Source organism: Malania oleifera, chromosome 10, assembly GCF_029873635.1.
Source record: "Malania oleifera isolate guangnan ecotype guangnan chromosome 10, ASM2987363v1, whole genome shotgun sequence".
Taxonomy (NCBI): domain Eukaryota; kingdom Viridiplantae; phylum Streptophyta; class Magnoliopsida; order Santalales; family Ximeniaceae; genus Malania; species Malania oleifera.
The window spans coordinates 34686758-34712521 of record NC_080426.1 but is presented as its reverse complement, the minus strand read 5'-3'; the positions used below and the strand labels follow the sequence as shown (position 1 = coordinate 34712521).

At 36.4% G+C, this 25764-nt stretch overlaps 1 protein-coding gene across 1 annotated transcript; it reads left to right on the top strand.

Annotated features, from left to right (window-relative positions):
* Window positions 1-14672: 14672 nt before the first annotated feature.
* LOC131166606 (uncharacterized) lies at window positions 14673-15578 on the top strand. The gene has a single exon (XM_058125192.1). It carries the CDS (start codon window positions 14673-14675, stop codon window positions 15576-15578), a length of 906 nt encoding a protein of 301 aa, XP_057981175.1.
* Window positions 15579-25764: the final 10186 nt, after the last annotated feature.

The following is a 25764-nucleotide window of genomic DNA, read 5'->3' as shown; positions in this document are numbered from 1 at the left end:
CCCTCTTGAAAAATTCATTACATCCCAAGTTCCATTTTTTTTTTCCAGAGCCCACATTTCCTTCATGACCGCCTCCATCCATTTAGGTATTTCCAGAGCTTCCTGAATATTCTTTGGAATTCTCATCCTTTCAAGGTTAGAGGCAAAAGCATGATATCCTGTAGACAAACTTTTATAATATTTAGACTAGGGATATTGAGTACATGACCTCGTTTGTTTTCTGATTGTAATAGGTAAACTGATGTCATTAGGTACATGATTATCAAAAGAGAACTCATGACTATCTATTACCAGGTCAGGATTGGGCATGGACTCATGGTTGTTCAGAGCTATCACCGGTTCCAACGCTCTTGGTGCCTCAAGTATGAGATTCTCCCTATTCTTTGTGTTCGACTTTCTTGAGTAAACGAGTATGTCCGTGTTGTTTTGATTTCCTGCATCTCTCCCTAAGGTTAAGTGTTCTTTTGTGTTCTATAGGTCAGGAAGTGATGCAATGGAAGGTTCAATAGATGGGTCAGGGAATGAAACATTGGGAGGCTCAATAGATGGCACAAATTCAGATGGCACGGATTCAGATGGCACAAATTTAGTAGTAAAGAAGTCAAAGAACCGATCTTCACTACATTTCTCCCCCTGAAGAGAGGTCTTTAGGAAATAAGGAGTGGTTTCAAAGAGACATCAAGGCTAATAGACATCCTTTTTGAGACTGGGTCATAGAATTTGTAGCCTTTCTAGGTAGGGGAGTAACCAGTGAAGACACATTTAACAGCACTAGGATCCAACTTATCCCGATCGTGAGCATGAACATGAACAAAGGCAGTACAACCAAAGATTTTCAGCGGAAGACTGGAGGTGAGTCAAGAGGTAGGAAAATGTTCCTGGAATTTCTGGAGAGGAGTGACAAAGGTTAGTACCCGACTTGACACTCGATTAATGAGATGGGTAGCTGTTAAGATGGCATCGAATCAAAAATAGTTTTTCATATTTGTAGTGAACATCAATGCCTGAACTACTTCAAGTATATGTCTGTTTTTTTGTTCAACAACCCCATTTTTTTTAGGGGAATCCACACAAGAACTCTAATGAACAATCCCATTTTCTTAAAGATAAGTTCCTAAAATATCATTAAAATACTCTGTACCATTATCAGTATGTAAAATTTGAATGTGAGTCTGGAATTGTGTTTGAATCATTGAATGAAAACTGACAAAAATGGAACAGACTTTAGTTTTATCTTTCAACAAGAAAACCCAACAAAGACGAGTATGGTCATCAATAAAAATAACAAACCATTTCGTATAGGTGCGATTGATGGATCTTGAGGGTCCCCACAAATCACTGTGAATTATAGTAAATGAGTGGGATGGTTTGTATATGGATGGTGGGAAAGAAGCACGTTGATGTTTTGTAAGCTCACACACTTCACATTGAAACTTAGAAGGCATTTTATTTGAACAAGTAGACAGAAACAAATGTTTTAAATATTGAAAATTTGGGTGACCTATCCTAGAATGCCATGACAAAAGTTCACTATCTTTAAAAATAGATGCAGAATCACAAATTGCAGTATTACATCATTCACTTAAGCTTGCCTCCTCAAAGTAGTAGAGTCCCTCATACGCCTTAGCAGTGCCAATTGTCTTCCCCGATGATAGGTCCTGAAAAACACTATGAGATGAATCAAATTTAGCAGAGCAATTAGAGTCTTTTGTTAACTGGCTAATGGATAACAAGTTGCAAGATAACTTGGGAACATGAAGGACAAATTTTAAAGTCATAGGGTTGCAACACCAGTTGAGGTGGGTTTCTTCCTTTCGTCGGTAAGATAACCTAACCTCTCATTGCCTTCGATCTCAAGTTTGATGGACTGAGCCTACTCACGGAAATTTTTTCCATTCAATTTCTCCACCGAGAGTGGAAAGGCTGAGTTTTCTAGCCCATTCGAACCCATGATGGATGTTGCTTCAGAGTCGTCATCGAGTTTTTTAGAGGAGTATGAACCTTTGCTTTAATGGTGCCGTCAGCCATTGTTAGCTTAGGTTTAAAAACCCTAACTCTGATATCATGAAAACAGAATATAATTTCTGTATTTCTTGAATTCTGTACTTTTCGTACATCCCAATCTTACATTATATAGTACAATCACCTATTTTAAACAAGGAAATAATCCCCCTATAGAAAAATATAAAATCTTCTACATTTACCCCCTTTCCTAATTTATTCATTATTCACAAAGATACTTGGGATTTTAACAAGACTACTTGGCCTTTGGTGAGAAGAGGAAGAGGGCAATTCAGAAGTACCTGAGAAAATTGAAGGGTGTGGAAAACAAATGCTGCTTTTCTCCTTTGGACGATAGCTATGATATTATGTCCATGGCTAGATTGTTTACAGAATTGGAAGCAGTCACTTTCTCTGTGTTTGAATCCCTCTTGTCCTACATTTTTGGCCTAAAGGTGAAGTCAAGGCTGAGCGGTTGGTCATTGGTTTCCAAGTTGATCCACAAGAAGCACACAACGTGCGAGGAAGAAGCACTAGATACTAGTGAATTTGAGAAGGTGGCTTCAGCACTTCATGCTCTCATTGATTGCAAAGTGGGGAAATGCATCAGCCAGCATGTTGAGAATGTACAGAAAAGACTAGGAAAGTTGGAGTCAAGAGTTCAAGATCTTGAAGAAGGACTAGATTGCCTGTTCAAAAGCTTGATAAGAACCAGAGTTTCTCTTCTCAACATCTTAAATCACTAGCTCAAATATGAGGGGTCTCTTTGGCATCCAAAAATTTTGTAAATAACAAAAGTTTAGGCATACATATTCATGTATAGTTTACATCAAAGAGAACTACGAGTGTACTTCATCTTTGATTCTAAACTAATACAATTTTATTTACAAACAAGGCTTTATTAGTTGTTCTCGTTACTTCTTTGATTTCTGTTTCCAATGCATCTAGTTTGTAGTAAAAGATTACAAGCTTTGTCAAAGCATTGGAAACATAAACTTACATATATATTGCTAACAGCCATGAGTTTTGCACTTTGAATGCCCATGAATGTTAGTTTGCATTATCTCCAATAAAAACTAGAATGTGTCTCTTGCAGCCATCCTTGAAGTGGAATATACATTACTTTCCTATTTCTCAATTAAAGTATATGGATTTTCCCATTCCTTAATTACAGTAGATGTCCGCAGAAAATGCATTTCATGTTCTACATTTCATTCGATGTTTGTCATAATGATGGAAATTATATCAAACTTGATTATTGAGTGGTGAGAGGGATCAAGAGCCTTTTATATAGAAATTCGTAAGTAACTTAATCCATCAAAGTCATAAGCATACATATGATTTTTCCTTTCCTCCAAGGTGAATGTACATTGATTAAATGTGATACATTTCTTAATGATACACTAATTAAGGAGATTCATGATTTTGGTCAATGCATCTCCATTATTTCAATGTATCTTGATTAGGAGACTTTTCTTTGGTCATTGTATCTTATATAACAGTAAATAAGACACTTGACTTTGGTCAATGTACTCTTATATATACATTAATTAGTTGATATATAGCTTAATACTTAATTAAATATTTACACGTAGGCACACACACTATGTGATCATGAAGATCACCCACACACATATAAAAATTTCCAACATTTTCCTACTTGTTCAAATGATCACATCACGAAACACATTTCTTTTATTTAGACTAACATCCACTATACACTTAACTAAACAAATAACTAAAGTGGATCATGACGGTTTTATGTAAACTATCTAACATAATTCCTTCCATATATCACATGCTTAGAATTTATTTAGATTTGTCTTAATGAGAAAGAATATGAACTATTCAATTATAATCATATCATAAACTAGTCCTATAATAATATCAAAGCACTGAAAACATTTTCCATCATATTTCATTCTTAATAATGTGCGCATATGTAAATTGTAAAACATAAGTCAAGTCCATTGAATTTGCACGTTCATTATGCATTTAGGCGCCAACATCTTAATTAGTGGATCTACTCATCATCTTGGCACATAATGTGTTTAATCAACACCTTTTATCTCGCACCTTCTCTTTAATAATAAAGTATCTCAATTTCATGTGTTTGACTTTCTTAAACACTATTTTTTAGAAAAGAAGTTATCGTATGATGCTTTAAAGGGCCTTGAAATAAAATTCATTATTTCAAGTCCCAAAATGAGATTCCTCAACCAAATTTCTTGGGAGGTCATGACATAATTTCAACTTTCAATGCATAAAAAATATTGGTGCAAGTACATATATGAGTGTAGGGAAGGCAATATAGGGAACTTCATGGTGATCCATCAATAGAGAGAAGGTAATAGTGTGACTGATTTTCTCGTTAGAGAAGAAGAAATGTGAAATAATGTCATCTACGAAGAACAATATCTTTTATCACGTTCTCTGAAAGGTATTTTTCAGATAAATAGGTTGGGTCTCATTTCCTTTCGTCATTAGTTCAACCTCTCGATTTTTGTTTGGTGGGTTTAGATTTGTTTAAATTAATTATTATTATTATTATTATTATTATTATTATTATTATTATTATTATTATTATTATCTAGGCCTGTTTAGATTTGTTTCATATTTAACATTGTTTGGATTTGTAGTTCTGGTTTGGTTGGTTGTTGGTGTTGTTTTTGGGAGGAATTTAATTTTTTTTATATGTAATCTCCCCATGCTTGTCTTGTAATCACGATATTCCTCCGCCAAAAGTGAGGACATATCAATAAAGATTACATTTTTTTTTTTTAAGTACATGTATGAGTATAATTCATGTTTGCAACTAAAAATGCATATGGAATATTTTCATTTGCTTACATTCTCTTTCATTTACAAAACTTTGATTTTCAATTAATCTATAAAGTTTCGTGATAGGGTCTATAAATATTAAACCTTTCAAATTTTTTTTTTTTCTAAAAAAAACAAATATAGGCCTTTAGAGAAAAAATAGATATTCTCTTAAACCTACTATGATAAATTTCAATACCCAGCACACCAATGCATCTCTTATGTCTTTCCTTACAAAGTTCTTAGAAATTAAAGAAATACCATCCATAAATAAAATTAAAAATGCAAACTCGCTCTCACTAATCTCTAGATATACATTTATCATCATTATTTTCTTTGAAAGAAATAGTGGTATCATGAACCTTAACATGCTATTGGTAGGAAGCTTGTTTTAACTCATTTATAGATTTCTTTATTCTACCCGCTAGTTTCTATTATATGCTCTGGCATACCACTAACCCCATTATATTTCTTTTCAATCAAAGTTGCCATTAGTGTATGTGATAATGCCTAATTAGAAATTGAAATTGTTCTTAATCAACATAATTAGAACACTTGTAACTTTCATAAAACGTATCTCCTGAATCAAATTTGTCAATTGACTTTTGTGTTTCACCAATATAGATACACAAATCTAAGTCTAAATATTCTAACATAACAAAAATTTATTCCTTCCAATTTGAAAATTGGAACCTTCAACTCTAAAATATTAGATAAGCCTGAAAATGAATTTGAAGCAATAACTAAGAGTAACTTAAAAACATGTCAAGAGTCACTAAAAAATATAATGTGACATTTGATTATACTTACATTAAGTAATCTATTACATCATCATTTCCATCCTTTGGGTTAGATAATGATATACCATTGATTTACTCCATAATACCGTATGGCTTTCAATGCCCATTTTTTTTTTTTTTCAAATTAAAGCAAAATATTTAATCAATCAAACTTAAGAAACATATTAAATATGGCGCAAAAACACATGCTCTAGCTCTTTTTCTGACAAATAGGGGAAAAGGGAAAAGTGTTGGCTTTTCTAATAGTGGTCATAGTTTTGTTAAACCAAATGTTAGACTTAAAAGCTAGTTTCATTAAATAAAATGTTAAACTTAATGTACCTACTGGCAAGTATCCACTATGAAATTGATGCCTTTAGTTCCTTTTTATCCTATTGGAATCATATTATTTGGATGCCACTTTGGTAACTACCAATTTGGTTGATGAGATATTAAGATGTCCTCATATGTAAAGCAACTGTTATAGGTTCATAAAATAAGCTTCAACCTTATGCTCTAATACTACATGTTAGAAAATTTGTATAAAAAGGATTTTCAGCTTATTTTATGAACCATGATAAAGTAAAGATAAGAAAATAAATACAATATTTTTACTGAGACAATCAAATTTCAATGCAATTAGTCCTTCTTTCATTCAACTCTTGTTAATCAAGTTTTTATTATGCGGAATACTACTTGATCTTCTCTCCCCTTACTCACTCTCATGTTTGGCTTAGTAATGGAGATCTGTCAAACTTGATTATTGAGTGATGAGAGGGACCAAGGGACCTTCATATAGAAATTCACAAGTAGCTCAATCCATCAAAGAGTCATACATATACATATGACCTTTCCCTTCCTCCAAGGTGAATATACATTGATTAAATATGACACATTCCTTAATGATACACTAATTGAGAGACTTTTCATTAACCATTAAAGAAAGTGTAGATTTCTTTGCCAAACAGGGTAAATCTGGTATTTCTCAATTATATAGTTGCCAAGATGATCTTCCTCAGTAAGTCAGGGGAATGATTCGATTGGACTTGTTGGGTTTTCCTTCTTTGCGCTCATGATGTTTTGTGTTAATTCACTTTTAGTGGTTTAGTTTCTTAGTTTTTTGGTTGTTGGTATTTGGTTTTTTTGGTTTGGTTTATGTTGGTTAAATTAGTTTTAGGGTCTTGGAATTTTGTTTTTATTGTCCCAAAGTCTCAAAATTGTAACCACGGTTTTCCTCCGCCATAAGTGAGGGGCTTTCTAATAAAATTTAGGAGGTGCCGCCCTCTTTTACCAAAAAAAAAAAAATGATCATTATATCTTACATAACAGTAAATAAGGCACTTGCCTTTGGTCAATGCACCTTCATATATACATTAATTAGTTAAGATATTGCATCATGCTTAATTAATTATTTATATATAGGCACACATTGTGATCATGAAGATCACTCACACATAAAAGTTTCCAACACTGCCAAGATGCATCGCACACGCTAGGAAGGCTAATACTTACACAAGTAAATTGTTCTTGGGAAGTTACTGTTTAAGTAACCATTATGGTGTCACATGACTTAGAATTTTCATTTAGAAAGAGGAAAAGAAAATAAATTTAGAAAATAGAGGAGATTAGTTTCGACCAAAAGCATATTTTTCTCACGGGCATTTTAAATGTAGCAGTCATCAAGATTAAAATCATATAGAAATCTACCATCAGTAGCAGCTATAGAAGTTGTTCTGGCAGCTACAAAGTGAAGAAACCATGGAAATGATCAGCACAATCCGAAAGAACAGTAGTAGAAGACCCAGAAAACAGATGAGCTCTATAAACCAATCTCTCTTGATGCTATATATACATTCATAATTTATGAGTACCAAGTAGTAATTGCATTTTCTTTCTTTTTCTTTGCGGCCAAACACATTACTAATGTATCACGTGATCACATGATACTGATTTGGATTTAACCAATGCATCAGGCATTGTTTGCTCAATGTTTCCTCCCTTCCAAACTGAACAGAGTGTTTGTCTTACTTAGAGACAACAGAGAGACAGTAAGCATTGAAGAGGATGTGGCTACATATGTAATTCAAGGCATAGAATATTAAACACAGTGGCAGAACTGATTCCTTCCTTGTCTCCATCAGAGCTTTGATTTTAAATATTCTAAATTTTCCTCTCTCCACGAATTAAATTGCAAGTGAGGTTAACAGTCAATTTAACAAGAAATTATTAGATTGAGTTGTCTAATCACATACGTTTTAAATGGTCTTATGACATTATCAATTTCTGACCTTGCAAGTATTAAATTGCAATACAACATTGTTTTGGGTTTAATTTCTAATCTAGACAAAATCAAAATTCAAGATCTGAATCCAAGCTCACAAACACAATTACCCTTGTGTTTGGAAGCTTGGAATTCAGGCCTTTGACTTAGATTTATAGGATTAAACAAAATATAGTACAACATTGTATTCAATTCTTTTCAAAGGCACACAAATCCAATTCCAAGGCCAAAACATATGACCTCAAGCACAAAGTAAGAGATCCAAAGTAATAATTATCTAGTTTAACCAAGCAATCACCTAACACCCATAATTTTAAAATATCATTGATTCTCTAAGACTTGATGTGACTAAACCACCTAACCTAATCTTCTGTCATGACACTTGCTCAAATCATATGCCTTTTTTACTTTGCTAGGTAGAAAAAGATGAGGAAAATTACTAAGTAAAGAATCTCTTCTTACTCATCATGTGGGGCACAAAACTAAAGAAAGAAAATTGGTAAATACAAGTCTTATTAATCTTCCTAAATCAATTCTTAAATAAAAATGTAGTTTATGATGAAGACCAAACTTACTTCATCACCTTGTAAATTTCCGTCAGTCATTCATTGTTCTGTAAATAAATTTAAAAGTTTGCACTTATAGGTGGCATTCCAAATCCTTTCTCCTACACTACTTCAAGTAAACATTAATAATTAAACACTATCGGCAAGTTATTTAAAAAAAAAAAACAAACTCAAATGTTATTAGTACAAGACACACTGTATAATTGTAGTCCTTAGGGGATATGGTTAAAGTTTGAGACTTTCATATTACAAGTCATAGATTTGAGTTGTGAGGAGGCGAGATGGGGTACAGATGATGGGTAGCACACAACCTCAGCCTATTGTGCACATCTTAACCAAGATGGGTTACAATTCTTAATGTTTCATTAATTAAATGATTCTTCCTAAGTCGGAAAAGTCAATGGTAGACTGTAAGGTAGACCTCCAACTGACTGGACCATTAGAAAATGTAAAAATATATCCAGTAGTTGATCGACGTTTATCCAAATCACCTGCAAAATTTGAATTCACATATCCAACAACACGTTAATCAATAGTATTATTTTTCTCAAATACTTAGGGGTGAGCATAATTCGGTGAAAACTGAATTAACCGGCCGAAATTGGCTGGTTCGGTTCCGGTAAAAAACTCTATTCGGTCGGTTCGGTTAAAATTCTACAAAAGTCCGGTTAATTGGTTTCAGTTTGGTTAACGGTAACAAATATATCGGTTAACCGATTAACCGAATTACTACTTAATTACATTTTAAATATAATTTATGTGGGCAGTCGGGGGGCTCGGGCTTGGGGCTTGGGGCCTGAGGGGAAGAATGGTGGAGCCACGGAGGGAAGGGTCTCACTTCACTGAGACACTGAGTGGGAGAAAAGGGATTTGGGAATTGGGGATTAGAGTTAGGGCTAAGGTTTCCGTTTCTCTGTGCTCTGCTGATCTGCGCCGCAGCCCGCCGCCCGCAGCTCTCCATCAGAGTCATCGGACCACCTATCGGAGTTGGCAAATCCCCTCATCGAGTCTTCGGTAGCTCGGCTCTCCTGAGTTCAGCCTCTCGGCCCTCAGAGTCTCAGCCACTCCACTCAGTCCTCAGTGACTCAGCGTCTCAGCAGCTCAGTCTCTCTTCTCTGTCTCAGCTCGGCAGCCACCAGTGCACCACACTAGCTTGTCATGAAACCTGATAACTCTTCCTCTCCTCCTCCTCCTCTTCCTCTTCTTCTTCTTCTTCTTCTTCTTTAGTAATATAATTATCCGAATCCAACTTTCTTTATCTTTGAATTTATTTATTAAAAATATAAAAAAATAGATATTCTTCCATTAAAAAAAATTTATAATTGTTTTCTTTTTCTAGAAATTAATTTTAAATAATATCAGTTAAAATCGGTTAACCGAATTACCCTAATGGGCAATTCGGTCGGAGTCAGTTTGGTTTCCTTCGTCAATTCGGTTGGTTCGGTTAATGGTATTATTTAACCGAATTTTTCGGTTAAATTGGTTAATTACCCGAATTTAACCGAACTGACTGTTTGCTCACCCCTACAAATACTATACCAATATCAATCGTATTCATAATATATCTCAAAATCCATTTCACAGCTTGCCAATGTCTTTTACCCGGATCATGCATATACCTGCTCAACATACTAACAGCTTGTGAAATATCGGGTCTAGTACAAACAATTGCATTCATCAGACTACTAACAGCACTTGCATAAGGAACCTGTGACATATACTTACGTTCCTCATCTGATTTAGGAGATAAAGCAGCACTAAGTTTGAAATGAGGAGCAAGAGGGGTGCTTATAGGTTTTAATTGCTCAGACATGCCAAAACTCAGTACTACCTTCTTCAAATACTGTTTTTGACACAAACTAACTCTTCCTCTCATTCTGTCTCTACGAATCTCCATGCCAAGTATCTTCTTTGCTTCACCAAGATCTTTCATCTCAAACTCTTGATTTAACTGACTTTTCAACTTGTTGATTTCTTCCCTATTCTTTGAAGCTATCAACATATCATCAATATACAAGAGTAAATATATAAAAGATCCATTTTGTAGTCTGCGAAAATAAACACAATGATTATGTTTATTTTTGATGTACTTCTGACCCATCATAAACTGATGAAATCGTTTGTACCACTGTCTTGGAGACTGTTTTAAACCATACAATGATTTACCCAGTTTACATACCCAATTTTCTTTATTCAGCAACCTGAAATCCATCTAGCTGAGTCATATAGATTTCCTCTTCCAAATCACCATGTAAAAATGCAGTTTTTACATTGAGTTGAACTAGTTCAAGATCAAATTGTGTTACCAAAGCCAACAAAATTCTAATGGAAGAATGTTTAACAACTGGAGAAAATACCTCATTATAATCAATGCCTTCCTTCTATGCGTAGCCCTTAGCTACCAATCTAGCTTTGAAGCGAACATTATTTGCACCTAGAAATCCTTCTTTCTTTACATAAACCCATTTACAACCAATTGCTTTCTTACCCTTGGGCAGCTGGGCTAGCTCCCAAGTTTGATTCTGATGAAGAGACTGCATTTCTTCATCCATTGCTTTTTTCCACTTGTTTGATTCAGAGTTCCTCATTGCTTCTATGAAAGTGTAAGGAGCATTATCATCCACAACTGGAAGTGCATAGGCCACCATATCAGTTTACCGAGCAGGTTTTCGAATTTCCCGTCTTGACCTATAAGAAACAATTGATTCTTGTTGCTGTGAAGATTCTCGAATTGAAATCTCCTCTTCTTGTACACTATTCCCCACCGTAACTGGAGAGTTACCTTGTGTAGTCTCATTTCTCATTGGGTTTCCTAAAATTGTCTCGACCTCCACCTGTTGTTGAGTACCACTGGTTTTCTCTTCAACTCGTGACTCCTTGCATATTGTTTTCTTCATCATTGCAAGTTCATCAAAAGTTACATCTCTACTTAAAATCATTTTTTTCGTCTCTAGACACCAAAGACGGTATCCTTTGACTCCTGCACTTATCCCCAAGAATATTGCTTTCTTGGCTCTTCGATCCAACTTAGATTCTTTAACATGATAATAAGCCATAGTACCAAATACATGTAAAGAATCATAATCACTAGCAGACTTTTCAGACCATACCTCATAGGGTGTTTTTCCCCCTATTGCAGATGATGGTAGACGATTAATGAGATGACACGCATATCTAACAGCCTCAGCCCAAAACCTTTTGTTTAACCCAGCATTAGACAACATACAATGAACTTTCTCCAGCAAAGTCCGATTCATGCGCTTTGCCACCCCATTCTGCTGTGGTGTATTTCGAACTGTGAAGTGTCTAGCAATACCTTCATCCTGACATACCTTCATAAATGGGTCACTCGTGTATTCACCACCATTATCTGATCTGAGCCGTTTAATCTTTTTGCCAGTTTGAGTTTCAACTAATTTTTTTCACTTATGGAAAATATCACACACTTCATTTTTATGCTTCACAGAGTACACCCAAACTCTTCTAGAAAAATCATCAACAAAAGTGACAAAATAATGCATACCACCCAACGAAGCCGTTTTTGTGGGTCGCCATACATCTGTATGGATGTAGTCTAAAATACCTTCAGTCTGATGGATTGTTGTGCCAAATTTCACTCTAGTTTGTTTTCCTAGAAGGCAATGCTCAAAAAATTCAAGTTTGCACACCTTTGCGCCTTTTAACAAACCTCGCTTAGCTAATTGTTGCAAAGATTTTTCTCCTACATGTGCTAACTGCATATGCCATAACTTGGTTGTATCTAAACCTGCATCTTTCTCAGAAACAACAGCTGCTGAGCCAATAACTCTACTACCTTGTAAATAATACAAGTTATTTTTCCTTATTCCTTTCATCACCACTAGCGCACCTAATTTAATCTTTAAGGTTCCATCTTTCAAAGTGACAGTAAACTCTTTAGATTCTAAGGCACCCAATGAAATCAGATTTTTCTTTAGGCTTGGAACATACCTAACATCAGTCAAGGTCTTAATAGTTCCATCTTGACATTTCAACTGTATTGATCCTATTTGAGTTGTTTTACAAGTATTATCATTTCCCATAAAAACAACCCCACCATCTAATTCTTCAAAATTAGAAAATCATTCCTTATTGGGACACATGTGATAGGAACAACCAGAATCCAAAATCCACTCACCAAAATAATGTGACGAAGATGTTCCAACAAGAGAAAAATCTGACTCACTTCCATCATCATTGGCTATATTGGCATTAGAATGTGCTTTGCCCTTATTTTTCTGCTATAATTTAGGGCAGTTTTTCTTCCAATGCCCTCTCTCACGACAAAAGGCGCATTAATCTTTAGCAAGTCTCCCACGAGATTTACTCCTCCCATGAGATTTACTCTTCCTTCCAGGCATACGACTCTGAGAACGTCCCCTTATTGTTAGCGCTTTTGCTGTTTCCTTATGGACCATCTGATCTTTCTTTCTGCATTCAATACTAATTAATGCAGTACAAACAGCATAATAAGTAACTTTATCTTTCTCATACAATAAAGTGGTGGTCAAATGTTGATACTCATCAGGGAGAGAATTCAGTAACAATATGGCTTTATCCTCATCTTTCACCTTTTCATCCAAATTTAACAAATCAGCTAAAATTTTATTGAAAGCATTTATGTGATCATTAATCGAAATACCCGGTTGATACTGGAAGCGAAACAATTTCTTTTTCAAATAGAGCCGATTTTCCAGACTCTTGGTCATAAATGTATCTTCCAATGTCTTCCACAATTTCTTTGCAGATGTCTCCCTCATAACACAATATTTCTGATTTTTGGTGAAACACAGAAGAATCATACCACATGCTTGACGATTAATCTTTTCCCAATCTCTATCACCCATATCTACCGGTTTATCATCCAAAGCAATATCTAGTTCTTGTTGATACAAGATGTCCATCACCTCACATTGCCATATACCAAAATTATTGGTACCATCAAATTTCTCCACCTCAAACCGAGCATTAGCTATCGTCTTCGATGATGATGTCGAAGCCAAAAGGGTTGGAGTTCGTGTGGACAGAGTTTCTTCTACTGCTGCACTAGTTTCTGCCATCTTCTATATATTCAATAGCAACCAACAAAGCAAAAGGCCTAGGATGAATAGTACATACCAACTGTGTCTACTCTGTTTTATCCTATGAAATTCCACTTTGACCAGGTCGACCTCCAGGGAGCGACTGAGCCGTAATGGTCTCTGAGCACTCGCTTAGACAAGGTCTTTCTTAGGCATCAAACGTGGAATCAAAGATCCTAACAGAAAAACACCTCCGTATCGACACTATTCAACCTAATTCTGATACTAATTGTTGTGCCAGGCACTCTACTTGTGTCAAGTACCAATACTACAACTATTGCTATTGAATATATACGAAATTAAAGAAATGCAAAAACTAATAATAAAGCAATAAAAAGAATAAGACAAGAAATTGACGAGGGTGGGTATAAAATTACCTATGTCCTTGGGTGCCGATGATAAATCCACTACTTCTTGACAAAGTACAACTTTGAGGTGTGTTTTACAAATGAAGAGTTGAACTCTTTATATAACTTCAACTTCAAGTCTAAAAAACACTTCTCTCCAATGTGGGACAGATAATATAAAAAATTCAAAACAACCTTTTATACTAAGGTGGAAGTATTCTACCAATGTGGGACAAAAAACAACAGTTGGGTTACAATTCTTAATGTTTCATTAATTAAATGATTCTTCCTAAGCCCGAAAAGTCAATATAAAATTATAATCAAAATGATTATTATTGATTGATTGTGCAAGTGGAGGCAAGGTGCCAGTAGTGCCACTCGTGTATTTCAATCAGAATTCATGTTATAATTGTTCGAGTGTTGAAGGATAATACACACGCCCACACACAAACTCACTCATGCACAGCATATTTTATGGATCCGTGCAAGATATACAATGCAACAGCACATGATATCCAGATAGGCTTGTAACTTTCTAAATTTAAACAATGGGCTGATACATTGGTTGGCCTGCTGACAGGAATACACTGCACAGACATCGCCGAGATAGCCCTGAATCTAAATCAAAATCAAATTGCCTGCCTCTCATTGAGATTCCTCATGTCTTCTTTCCCATCCCCATGTTAATATATTATATATATAGACCAGATGCCAGTGCTAGGGAGGCAAGCTAGACTGACTTGCAGTAGATTCAAGTTTTAGACCTTCATTTTCTTTCAATGGCAGCCTCTCCTTTGAACCCGAAAGCCAATTATCATGTACGCTCCATAAGTCTACCTTCAAGACCTCACCCGCTTAACCTTCAATTTGAAGAGCATTTGTGCCGATTGAGAGCTTGTGAGGGCACTAGCTCTTCAACACTACCATCAATATGTGAAAAGATAGGTGTCCTTGTGGATTTGTTTGACTGTGCCCACGATTTGCTACTATTGCCACACATCCAACAACAAACCTCAGCCCAAGAGTGCCACAAACAATTTGCTGATAACGCATTGGATGGATCCCTTAGGCTCTTGGATGTGTGTGGCACTGCCAAGGATGTCTTGCTGCAGACAAAGGAAAGCACACAAGAACTTCAATCGATTCTGCGGAGAAGGCGGGGAGGTGAATTTGGGCTGGCGGACGAGATAGGAGTCTACTTTACCTTTGGTGAGAAGCGGAAGAGGGGAATTCAGAAGTACCTGAGAAAATTGAAGGGTGTGGAAAACAAATGCAGCTTTTCTCCTATGGACAGCAGCCATGATATTGTGGCCATAGCTAGCATGTTTACAGACTTGGAAGCAGTCACTTTCTCTGTGTTTGAATCCCTCTTGTCCTACATTTCTGGGCTAAAGGTGAAGTCGAGGCTGAGAGGTTGGTCATTGGTTTCCAGGTTGATGCACAGGAAACACACAGCATGCGAGGAAGAAGCATCAGATACTAGTGAATTTGAGAAGGTGGCTTTGGCGCTTCGTGCTCTCATTAGCTGCAAAGGGGGCAAATATATCAGCCAGCACGTTGAGAATGTGCAGAAAAGACTAGGAAAATTGGAGTCAAGAGTTCAAGATCTTGAAGAAGGACTAGACTGCCTGTTCAGAAGCTTGATAAGAACCAGAGTATCTCTTCTCAACATCCTAAATTACTAGCTCAAAATATGAGGCCTCTTAGGCATCCAAAAATTTTGTAACATAAAAGTTATTCTTGTACAGTGTACATGAAAGAGAGTTTCTAGTCTACTTCATATTTGAATTTAAATCAACACAATCTTATCTACAAACAAGACCTATTTCCAGCTTGCAATAAAAGAATTAATGTTGTCTGAGAACTGCAAACATAAATACTCATATATATTTCTACCAGCCATGAGTTTTCCACTTTTAATGCCCATGAATTTGTGTTCATATATCTCCAACAAAAACTAGAATAAAATTGTATCAGCCATGACAATAGAACAAAACTTGTTCTAAGAAATAAATGGGAAAAATCCCATCAAGAAAACAAATAAAAATGCTATTAAACCTCATGAGTTACCCCATTAGCAAAAATATGAACAATATTGGTTTTGTTTTGGGGCTCAAATCTTGTACCTTACCTCGAGGAAGGAGAGAATTAAAGGAAGGTCCCTCCATCCCATGAATTAGTTGGGCTTGAAAGAGAATTGGATGTCACGTTACAAATAGATTTATAAATAATTAGATTGGTCGTAAGAAGTTACCATTTTACGTAATCTCAGAGCTTACCCTTAGAAGTTGAAACTTCTATGAATCACCCGAGCTGGACTAGAAAATACAATATTGTAAGCAGATTCATCTAATTTTTAATTCCGATCCACTCCCAACCCATTTTATTCTCGTACATCAAACAGTGTTGAAGTTCATTGGAGAAACCTTAGCTGTCATGGGACTATTAGAATTTCACAATAAAGAAGAAAAGGAAACAAAATTTAGAGAATACAACAAAAATAAAAGCAAATTTATCTCATTCCGTCACTAGGTACCAAACATATGGTTAATTTTTTAATACTACAAAGCAATGAATTTCATAGTTCAAAATTAAGAAATTATAGAGAAAGATGAGGTATCATTGAGGGCATTAATCAATGACGAAGGAAAAAGATTGGAAGAAAGAGGTTTCCAAAGGAACATAATAGATATTGTACAAGTGTGTGTAGAAATCCTGAGTATCTTGGAAGTAATTTAGGGAGGTATATATGTAGAGGATTGTATATTATTGAAAGAGATTCCTTTAGGAGATTGTTTCCATATTTAGAATTCCCAATTGTATTATAAAAATTGTGTATTGGCTTGTACAAATTATTCAAGAAATATAGAAAACCTATTCTGATTTCAGTGTGGACAAGGTGCCAGCAGTGCCACTCGTGCAACTCAAAACTGTTTGCACTTGAAATTATGTAGATTACCAAGACAATGAAACGATTGGCGGTGGGTGGACATTGTGTTTAGATCCAATCAGAAAACATGTTGTGAATGACTGAAAGTTATAAAATGTAATACCACATGATATCCAGATAGGCTTGTAATTTGCAAATTTAAGCTATGGGATGATGAGTTGGTTGGCCTAGTGGGGGGAAGAAACTGCACAGACATCGCTGAGATAGCCCCAAACCTGAATCAGAATCAAGTTGCATACCTCTCATTGAGATTCCTCATGTCTTCATTTCCATCCTCAATGTTATATATTGAGCAGATTGCTGGGAAGGCAAACTGCTTGACTGACTTGTTGTACATTCAAGTTTTGAACCTTCATTTTCTCTCAATGGCAGCCTCCCCTTTGAACCCAAAAGACATAGGCTCTTGGATGTACGTGCCACTGCCAAGGATGCCTTGCTCCAGAAAAAGGAAAGTACAGAAGAGCTTCAATCTATTCTGCAGGGAAGGCAAGGCGACCAACTTGGTCTGGCAGATGAGGTTGGAGACTACTTGGCCTCGGGGAAGTGCCTAAGGAAATTAAGGGGAGTGAAAAATAAATGCAGCTTTTCTCCTTTGGATACAAGCCATGATATATATCGTGGCTAGCATGTTTACACAGTTGGAAGCAGTCGCTTTCTCTGTGTTTGAATCCCTCTTGGCCTACATTTATGGGCTAAAGGTGGTGGTCTCTGGTTTCCAAGTTGATGCACCAGAAACTCACACCATTTTGGGAAGAAGAACTGGATACCAGTGAATTTCACCAGGTGACTGCTGCACTGCATACACTAATCATTTGCAAGGGGAGAAAATTTGTTAGGAACCTGTGAGTATCCAGAAAGATGTGACACTAGAAATTTAACGTGGTTTGGTAAATATCGACCTACGTCCACGGAGTACACACCAAATATTCACTATTTCGCCAGAAAATTACAATTCTCACTCTCTTTCTCTCCCTCTCTTCCTCCTCTCTCTCCTCTTTGCTCTTTGACTCTCTGAGCTTCTCACTTATGTTGTGTATATATCACATTCCTCAGCTCTCTATTTATAGAGCTGAAATTTAAAACACAATTAATACATTAAATTGCAAATTTGGGAGTTTCATCTATCAAGATAAAATCTAAATGAATGGAGAGAAAATGGACCGTGTTTCTAACTCAGCTCCAGCTCCTGGCTGTCTCTTAGCTCTAGCTACAACAATCTCCCACTTGGAGACAGAGATGCCTTCTCAATCAGTATCATGAATAAGTGATGTGCTAAAAAAATATGTCTTCAGACATGAAGACCAACTGAAGTTGAACACAACTTCAGCTTCTCTGTAGTCACTACCTTCCTGTTTGCTCGATTCCTGCGGACTAATCTGATGGCTGTCAGTTTCACAACTGGTGCAAAGATGCCGGTGTAGTCAATCCCTTCCTTCTGTTCAAAGCCTTTGACTACCAACCAAGGCTTGTACCTTTTGGAGCCGTCATGATCCTTTTCGATTCTGTACACCCACTTGTTGTGAAGGCCTTTGGGCAACTCAACTAGTTCCCACGTTCTGTTGAAGGTGAAGGATTTCATCTCATCATTCATCGCAAGCTCCCACTTGCTCGTATCTGCCACCTAACATGCTTCATCATAGTATTCGGGCTCTCCTCCATTTGTAGGAAGTAAGTAATCAATATACCTTCTGTTTGGTATATGAGACTGAATAGATCTTCTAAGCTCCGGAACTGGAGTAGGAGACGGTGGTGCAAAGATCTGCTCCATTGGTTCCTCCACCTGAGGATTCTCGGCATTCTGTTGTTGTGTCCCGACACATTTTGAGTGGACTAGTTCTAGTCCCTTCTTCTTTGGGGCATAAGTGTTTATCTGGAAACTAACCCTCTTCTGTTTCCCGACTATACAATCCTCACACATGTCAATCTGCACTGACTGTAGACCACTCAATTTTCCCTTTGAGTGCATCACCCTGAGTCCCTTCTCGCTCATGTGACCGAGTCGTGGTTCCAGATGTTGCTGTCATCATTTCTTGCAGCAATTGAAATAGACATGGATGCATTGGAGGTTAGAAAAAGTGTTCTGCTTTTCTTACCTCGTGCAATTATTAGTACACCCTTCGAAACTTTCCATTCATCGCCAATGAATTTCGTCGTGTATCCCTCATTTGCCAGTTGATCAACTGAGATCAAATTCTTTCTCAGGTTTGGAATATATCTAACATCCTTCAACTTCTATACTGACCCGTTTATATTGATCTTCACAACTCCCTTGCCGATTATGTCACAAGGTTGATCATTGCCAAGGTACACCTCACCAAAATTACCTGGTGTGTACTCCTCTAGGCAATCTCTGTAGCAAGTGGCATGAAATGAGGCTCCAGAATCTAAGACCCAAGACTCCTGCTTGCTCTTCAAAGAGCAGATCAACATCTCATCATTTTCGGAAGCAATATTTACTTCTGTCTTTGTCCTTGTCTCATATTCTTTCTTCTGACTTCTACACTGGTTCTTGTAATGACCAGTTTTTCCACAGTTCCAGCACTCAATAACTTTTGTGCTCTGGGAACCTGTGTCCTGCGTACTTGGGGGATTTTGGATTTAAACCGCTTGGGCCTAGATCTGTCACGGTTGTTTGATCATCCATGCCTGTTTCCTCTGCCTCGACTCTCCATGTTCAAGGCTAAACTCGAAGTGGAGCCATGGTTCGACTACATTCTGATTTCCTCCGTCAAAATCATGTTGACGACCTCATCGTATACAAGCTTCGATTTTCATACGAAGCTATTGATGGCAGTAACGACACCATTCCAACTTTCAGGCAACTGAATGAGAATCAATAGGGCCCGAATCTCATTATCAAACGTTATCTCGATTGAGGCGAGTTGGTCCAACAACTCGTTGAAATTATTCAAATGCCTGCTGAAACTTTCACCTGCAGACATACGCATCGTAAATAGTATTTTCATGAGATGTACCTTGTTTGCGGCTGAAGGCTGCTCACACATATTAGAGAGCGCATCCATCAGAGACTTGGTGGATGTTATATGCTTGATATTGAACGCCATAGATTTCGACAACGTCATTCTGATGGCTCCGAGGGCTTTTCGAACAAGCAACTCTCACTCGTCCTCGTTCATGGATGCTGGCTTACCCTTCAATGGTAAGTGTAATTCCTTCCCAAATAAATAATCTTCTATCTGCAACTTCTAGAAACTAAAATTGTTGTCATTGAACATTTCGATTTTTGAGCTCTTTTCATTTGACATCTTCATTCACTAATCTAGAGATGGAATTAGCTCAAAAGGATAGTGCTGTTGGATCCGAAACAATTGAAAACCCTAGAAATGGTTCAAGTCGCTCGAAAAACGGACCCAAAACAATTCTGAAAAGCTCAGTCAAAGTTATGGTCAAACCTGGTCAACTATGCTGACGTGACACTTGCTGCCGGGGTAGTGGGTCCATCTGTTGACGTGTTACCCCTACTAACATGGCACTCCGGTTGACGTGGCACCCACCTGCTGACATGGCACCCCCAGCTGATGTGGCACCCCTTGTTTTGGATTGCCGATCCGGGTCGGATACGGATCCACGGATCGGGTCTTGGGTTGATCCGGTCTGAGTCAGTGTTCGGGTTGGGTCGGGTGTGTACCGGGTCGGGTTGAGGCTGTTCGGGAGTGGAAGACGCGTGGGCGCATGGAAGAGCTGGTGACCGGCGCGTGGCGAAGCGTCCTGCTCCGGCGAGGCACATGAGGGCGCGTGAGGCTTCGTTTGGACTCCGTTCGAGCTTGGGTCTGCACGGTTCTCTTCGTCTCAGCGAGCTGAATATTATGGTGGCCTCAAAACTTAGTTTTGATCCACTGGACAGAGCTCTGATTTCAGGATCACTTCCGATCTGGCTTTTTTGCTCCAATCGAGCTCTGATACCACTTGTTAGGAACCTGTGAGCATCCAGAAAGGTGTGACACCAGAAATTTAACGTGACCCTCTCTTCCTCCTCTTTCTCGTCTCTGCTCTTTGGCTCTCTGAGCTTCTCACTTATGTTGTGTATATCACATTCCTCAGCTCTCTATTTATAAAGCTGAAATTTAAAACACAATTAATACATTAAATTGCAAATTTGGGAGTTTCATCCATCAAGATAAAATCTAAATGAATGGAGACATAAATGGACCGCGTTTCCAACTCAACTCCAGCTCCTGACTGTCTCCTGGCTCCAGCTACAACAAAATCTATCAGCAAGCATGTTGAGTCACCACAGAAAATATTTAGGAAGCTGGAATCATGCATTCAATATCTTGAAGAAGGACTAGAATGCTTGTTCAGAAGCTTGATAAGAACTAGTGTATCTCTTCTCAACATCCTAAATCACTAGCCCAAAATATGAGGCCTCTTGGGCATCCAAAAATTTTGTAACATCAAGGTTCACATATACATCTTGCTGTACAGTGTACATGAAAGAGAAATGAAAGTCTACTTCATCTTTGATTGTAAATCAATACAATTTTATCTGTAAACATGACCTATTCCCTTTGAAATTTTCATTTCTGTTTCCAATTCATGTAGTTTGTAGTAAATAGAATTAATGTTGTGCCAAAGCACTAGGGACATAAATATTTAATATATGTACTTCTACCAGATATCAGTCATGAGTATTGCATGTCCTCCTCATCCAACATTTTCTTAGTTCTTATAATGGTGTCAAATAAATTGGTTAACCAAATAATTCTATTATCACCCAAGCATTTCCAAACTTAAATAGGGATGTCCATCCTATAGTTTTTCAAGCTTCATTTTTTAATGCAAACATAACTTCAGTAACTTTAATCTCATGAATAAATCTCAAGTTCTAACTTTTTCTCTTATTTGTCAATTCTAAGTTTAAACCTTGGTTTTCATTAAATAACTTAATAAAGTAACTTCGTTGTCTTTCTTTTATGTCTTCTTATTGAACCAAGACACTATCATCCACATTTTGTATTAACTAAGTCCTTACTCTCTCTTTCTTTAACTCTAGCAAGTTTGAATATGTCTCTTTTCCCTTCTTTTGCATCTAGTCTAGTATACAAATTATTATACACTCTTTGTATAGCTTCACTTTCTTGCCCTTTTATACTTTTCAAATTTTCCATGTTCCTTAATTTTTCCATGTTAAGCTAATTCTTTTCGTCAACTTATTCTATCAGTTAAGAGTGCTCATCAATCCATACATCATCTTGCAATAAAAGAAGTAAATTTAAACAACTCTGTAAAAAATGAAGTCATTCAAAATGTCAAATCCATGCATGCTTGGCTTGAAGAAAAAGGAAAAAACAAAAGCTCAACTGAAACAACCTCCAGGCTCCACTGAAACTATATTTTTGAATTCTTCATATAAAATAACACCATAAGTGGAAAAGATTAAATTATGAAGAGGTTGCAGCGAAGGAAAAGGAGCCAGAAACAATAAAACTACAATTTCATAAAAATACTGAAAGGGAAAATTTTCCTTATTAAAGTCAAGAAGGTTAAAAAAACAGTAGCATATGCATAGAAGGGGTAGACAAAAATAGGTAGTCAAAACAGTAAAACTGCAATTTCAGAAATATACTGAAAGCTAATATTGCTGCCAGCATAGAATAATTAGCATCGTACTTGCCTTAGTAAGTCTGCTAATTCTTGAGAATTCCACTTGTGAAATTTGTCTCACATTAGAAAAAGTGAGTTTTTGATGGGTGCTTATATACATGGTTGGACTCAAGATGTAATAGGCTTAAGCTTTTGAGTCAAATTGGTGCTCACTCATGTGTATGAAGCACACCTTTGGACTCGTCCGGTGCTAACAAGTGGTATCAGAGCCGACGGTTCATAACTCCGGGTGTGACAGTGTGTGACCGAGGCTAAGAAGGTTCATCTAAGCTGCCAAGATAGATCCAAATTGGGTCAAGACGTGGGAGGTAGGATTGGTTTGGAGGCGCCATTTTGAATACAATTCGAGACACGTAAGACGATCCACTTGAGCAAACTGTTGGAGAATTTGTCCCATGAGGGAGAAGATGACTTCTGTTCAAGGGGGAGCAGTTGGAACTCACATGTGGTGGGGCTTCCATTCAAGAAGGAGCAGTTGGAACTCTCAAGTGAGAGGGAGATTATTGAGAATTCCACTTGTGAAGTTTGTCCCACATTAGAAAAAGTGAGTATTTTATGGGTGCTTATATACATGGTGTAGCCCAAGACCCAATAGGCTTAAGCTTTTGGGTCAAGTTGGTGCTCACCCATGTGTATCAAGCACGCCTATGGACTCCTCCGATTCTAACACTAATAGCATGCAGTTACAATGAAAAGCAAATTCATTACGATGGTTTAAAAGAATTCATACATCATTCAATTTTTAAACAAAAAAATTAATAATGATTCAAACAAATGAAAATTGCACACCCTATGATACAATAAAAGATTGCAATTGAAGTAAATATCAGCATCAAATAAAGTTAGAAAAGACTACCATAGCTGGTGCTGATCAGAATAAATAGGCATATATAATGGAGAAAAAACATGGGTTGAACATGCATATCTGTACCAAATCAGCTCACATCCTTAAGTCTTTTAATCAGAGCATCCAGAGATTTTTTTTTTTGGATTCTGCTTAAGACTCCTTCCTCCAAATGATCCAAATAGCCGATCAGAAGGATCCCTTAATTTCTCTGAAATTATCATTACTTTCCTGCAGTCCAAAGTATTGTAACTCCTCTCCCTGATTACTGGATTCTGAAAATCAGAATAAATAAACATATATAATGGAGAAAGAACATGGGTTGAACATGCAAATCTGTACCAAATCAGGCACAATGCGGCAGCAATCAGGCACTGTATATGAAATTAAGGCAGTGTTTAGTAGATTTACACAAATTTCAATACAATTTTACCATACATTTTATCCGAATCCAATACAACTCAATATTCAATCCTCTCCGAACTTAGGTTAACTGTTTTTCATAAAAATAAATAAATAAATAAATAAAATTCTATTTTCTTTCATTAAGCAACTTTTCTCTTTTCTGCTCTAATTAGAAAAGCATCATCATTCATCAATAAAATAGCAGAAACAGAAAATTAAGATCAGATAAAAATATAAAATAAGCACTAGGCACGTCTTAAAACATAATGGAAAATGATCGTGCAGTAACATCTATGACAATATACTACACAATTGTTTATTGAATAAAACCTGTTGGTCCAAGGGAAGAAAATGGAAAACCCATAACAGGAAAATAAACAAAAATACCATTAAAAATATTTTATGATTGCATAAATTGACGGAAAAGGAATCATATAACCGACCTCACCTAGTGGGATTAAGACTTGATTTTATTGTTTGTCGCTGTTGTACTATTAAAAATATTGTTCGTTGGTAAGGAGATCGAATCTTGTACCTACTTACTTGAATAGAGTGGGCTTTAAAGCAGAATTTTTTTTCTTACAATAATATATTAAATAACGATTCGGTGGGAACTTTTTTTTCCCCAATTTGATGCGTCTCAAAACTCGCTAGATGGTACACTGAGTTTTTAAGGAAAATTCTGTCGACCATCCAGTGAGTTTTATACTATTTTCTTCAAAATGTAGTTTTTTTTTTTTTTAAAAAAAAAAAGTTCATTTTTTATGTTCAACTCATAAAATTACTATCCATTGTCATTGTCCCTTTTACTACACAAAATTTGAAAAAATATCAAAACATCCTTTTAAAAAAAAAACTTCATTAAGACTGCATATTTCTTTACCTTAATATGTTAAAACAAAAAATGCAATAATAATTACTTACCAAAATATTATTAACAAGTATCGCACTTGAATAAGTTTTGTATTTCAATTAAGATTTTAAATAACTATAATAAATGTCATTTTGTATTGCACAACTTTCATAGACATTTACAGTACATCGAATTACTGTAAAAATTTTGGTAGAGTTTCTTCTTAAAATCGAGTATATCCATTCATGCACCTGTTTAAAGAAAACATGTTCATCGACAATTGATACCAATATGTTCACAACTTTCATATTGCAATGTTGACATTCACAGTATGTTGAATTAATGTATAAATATCGGCAATTGATAACAGTATTTCACAACTTTTATACAGAACTTTTAGACACTCATAGTACATTGAATAACTGTAAAAATTTTGATAGAGACACCTCTTAAAATCGAATATATTCATCAATGCATATGTTCAAAGAAAACATTTTTCATTAGTAATTGATACTAGTATGTTCACAATTTTCATACGCAACTTTCATTCATATATACATTTTGCGGAACAACAAATAAACATCCCAATTATACAGAAATAGTGCAATGAGGGTATACAAATGAAATCAAAAGAATCGATAATATACCAATGAAATCAAAAGAATTGACTACTGTACAACACAATATAAGTATATATACAACAAATGGCTACTCAAGTACCACACGGAGGGCGTCTCCGGTCTCGAGTGGCTGTCGTCTGCATCCGCCCTCTCCTTCGTGGTCATCTCCATTCAGTCTCCTATCTTTTCGTCGTCCTGTAGGCCTATCATCTCCACCCTAAGGTACTAAATCATCATCATTTATATGAAGCGGATGGGGAGATGATTCATATAATGATGCTGGATGAAAACGAGGTGGCATGGTTGGTGCATCCACGTCCTTCACATCTACACTGTTGTCCAAGAGCAATGACATGGATGGGATGGGAGCAGTGTCGGAAGGAACATCTGCAACGTACAACCTGGAGGATAAAGGAACATTTGCAGTGTACGGCTTGCAGGGCAATGTATGTTGTGCAACTGACGACACCCTCATCTCGTCCCTCCACCTATACAAAATGAAAACATAAATATTAGAATGATTTTATCTACAAAAGTGAAATTTGGATCTTAAAATATAGTCAGAATAAGTTCT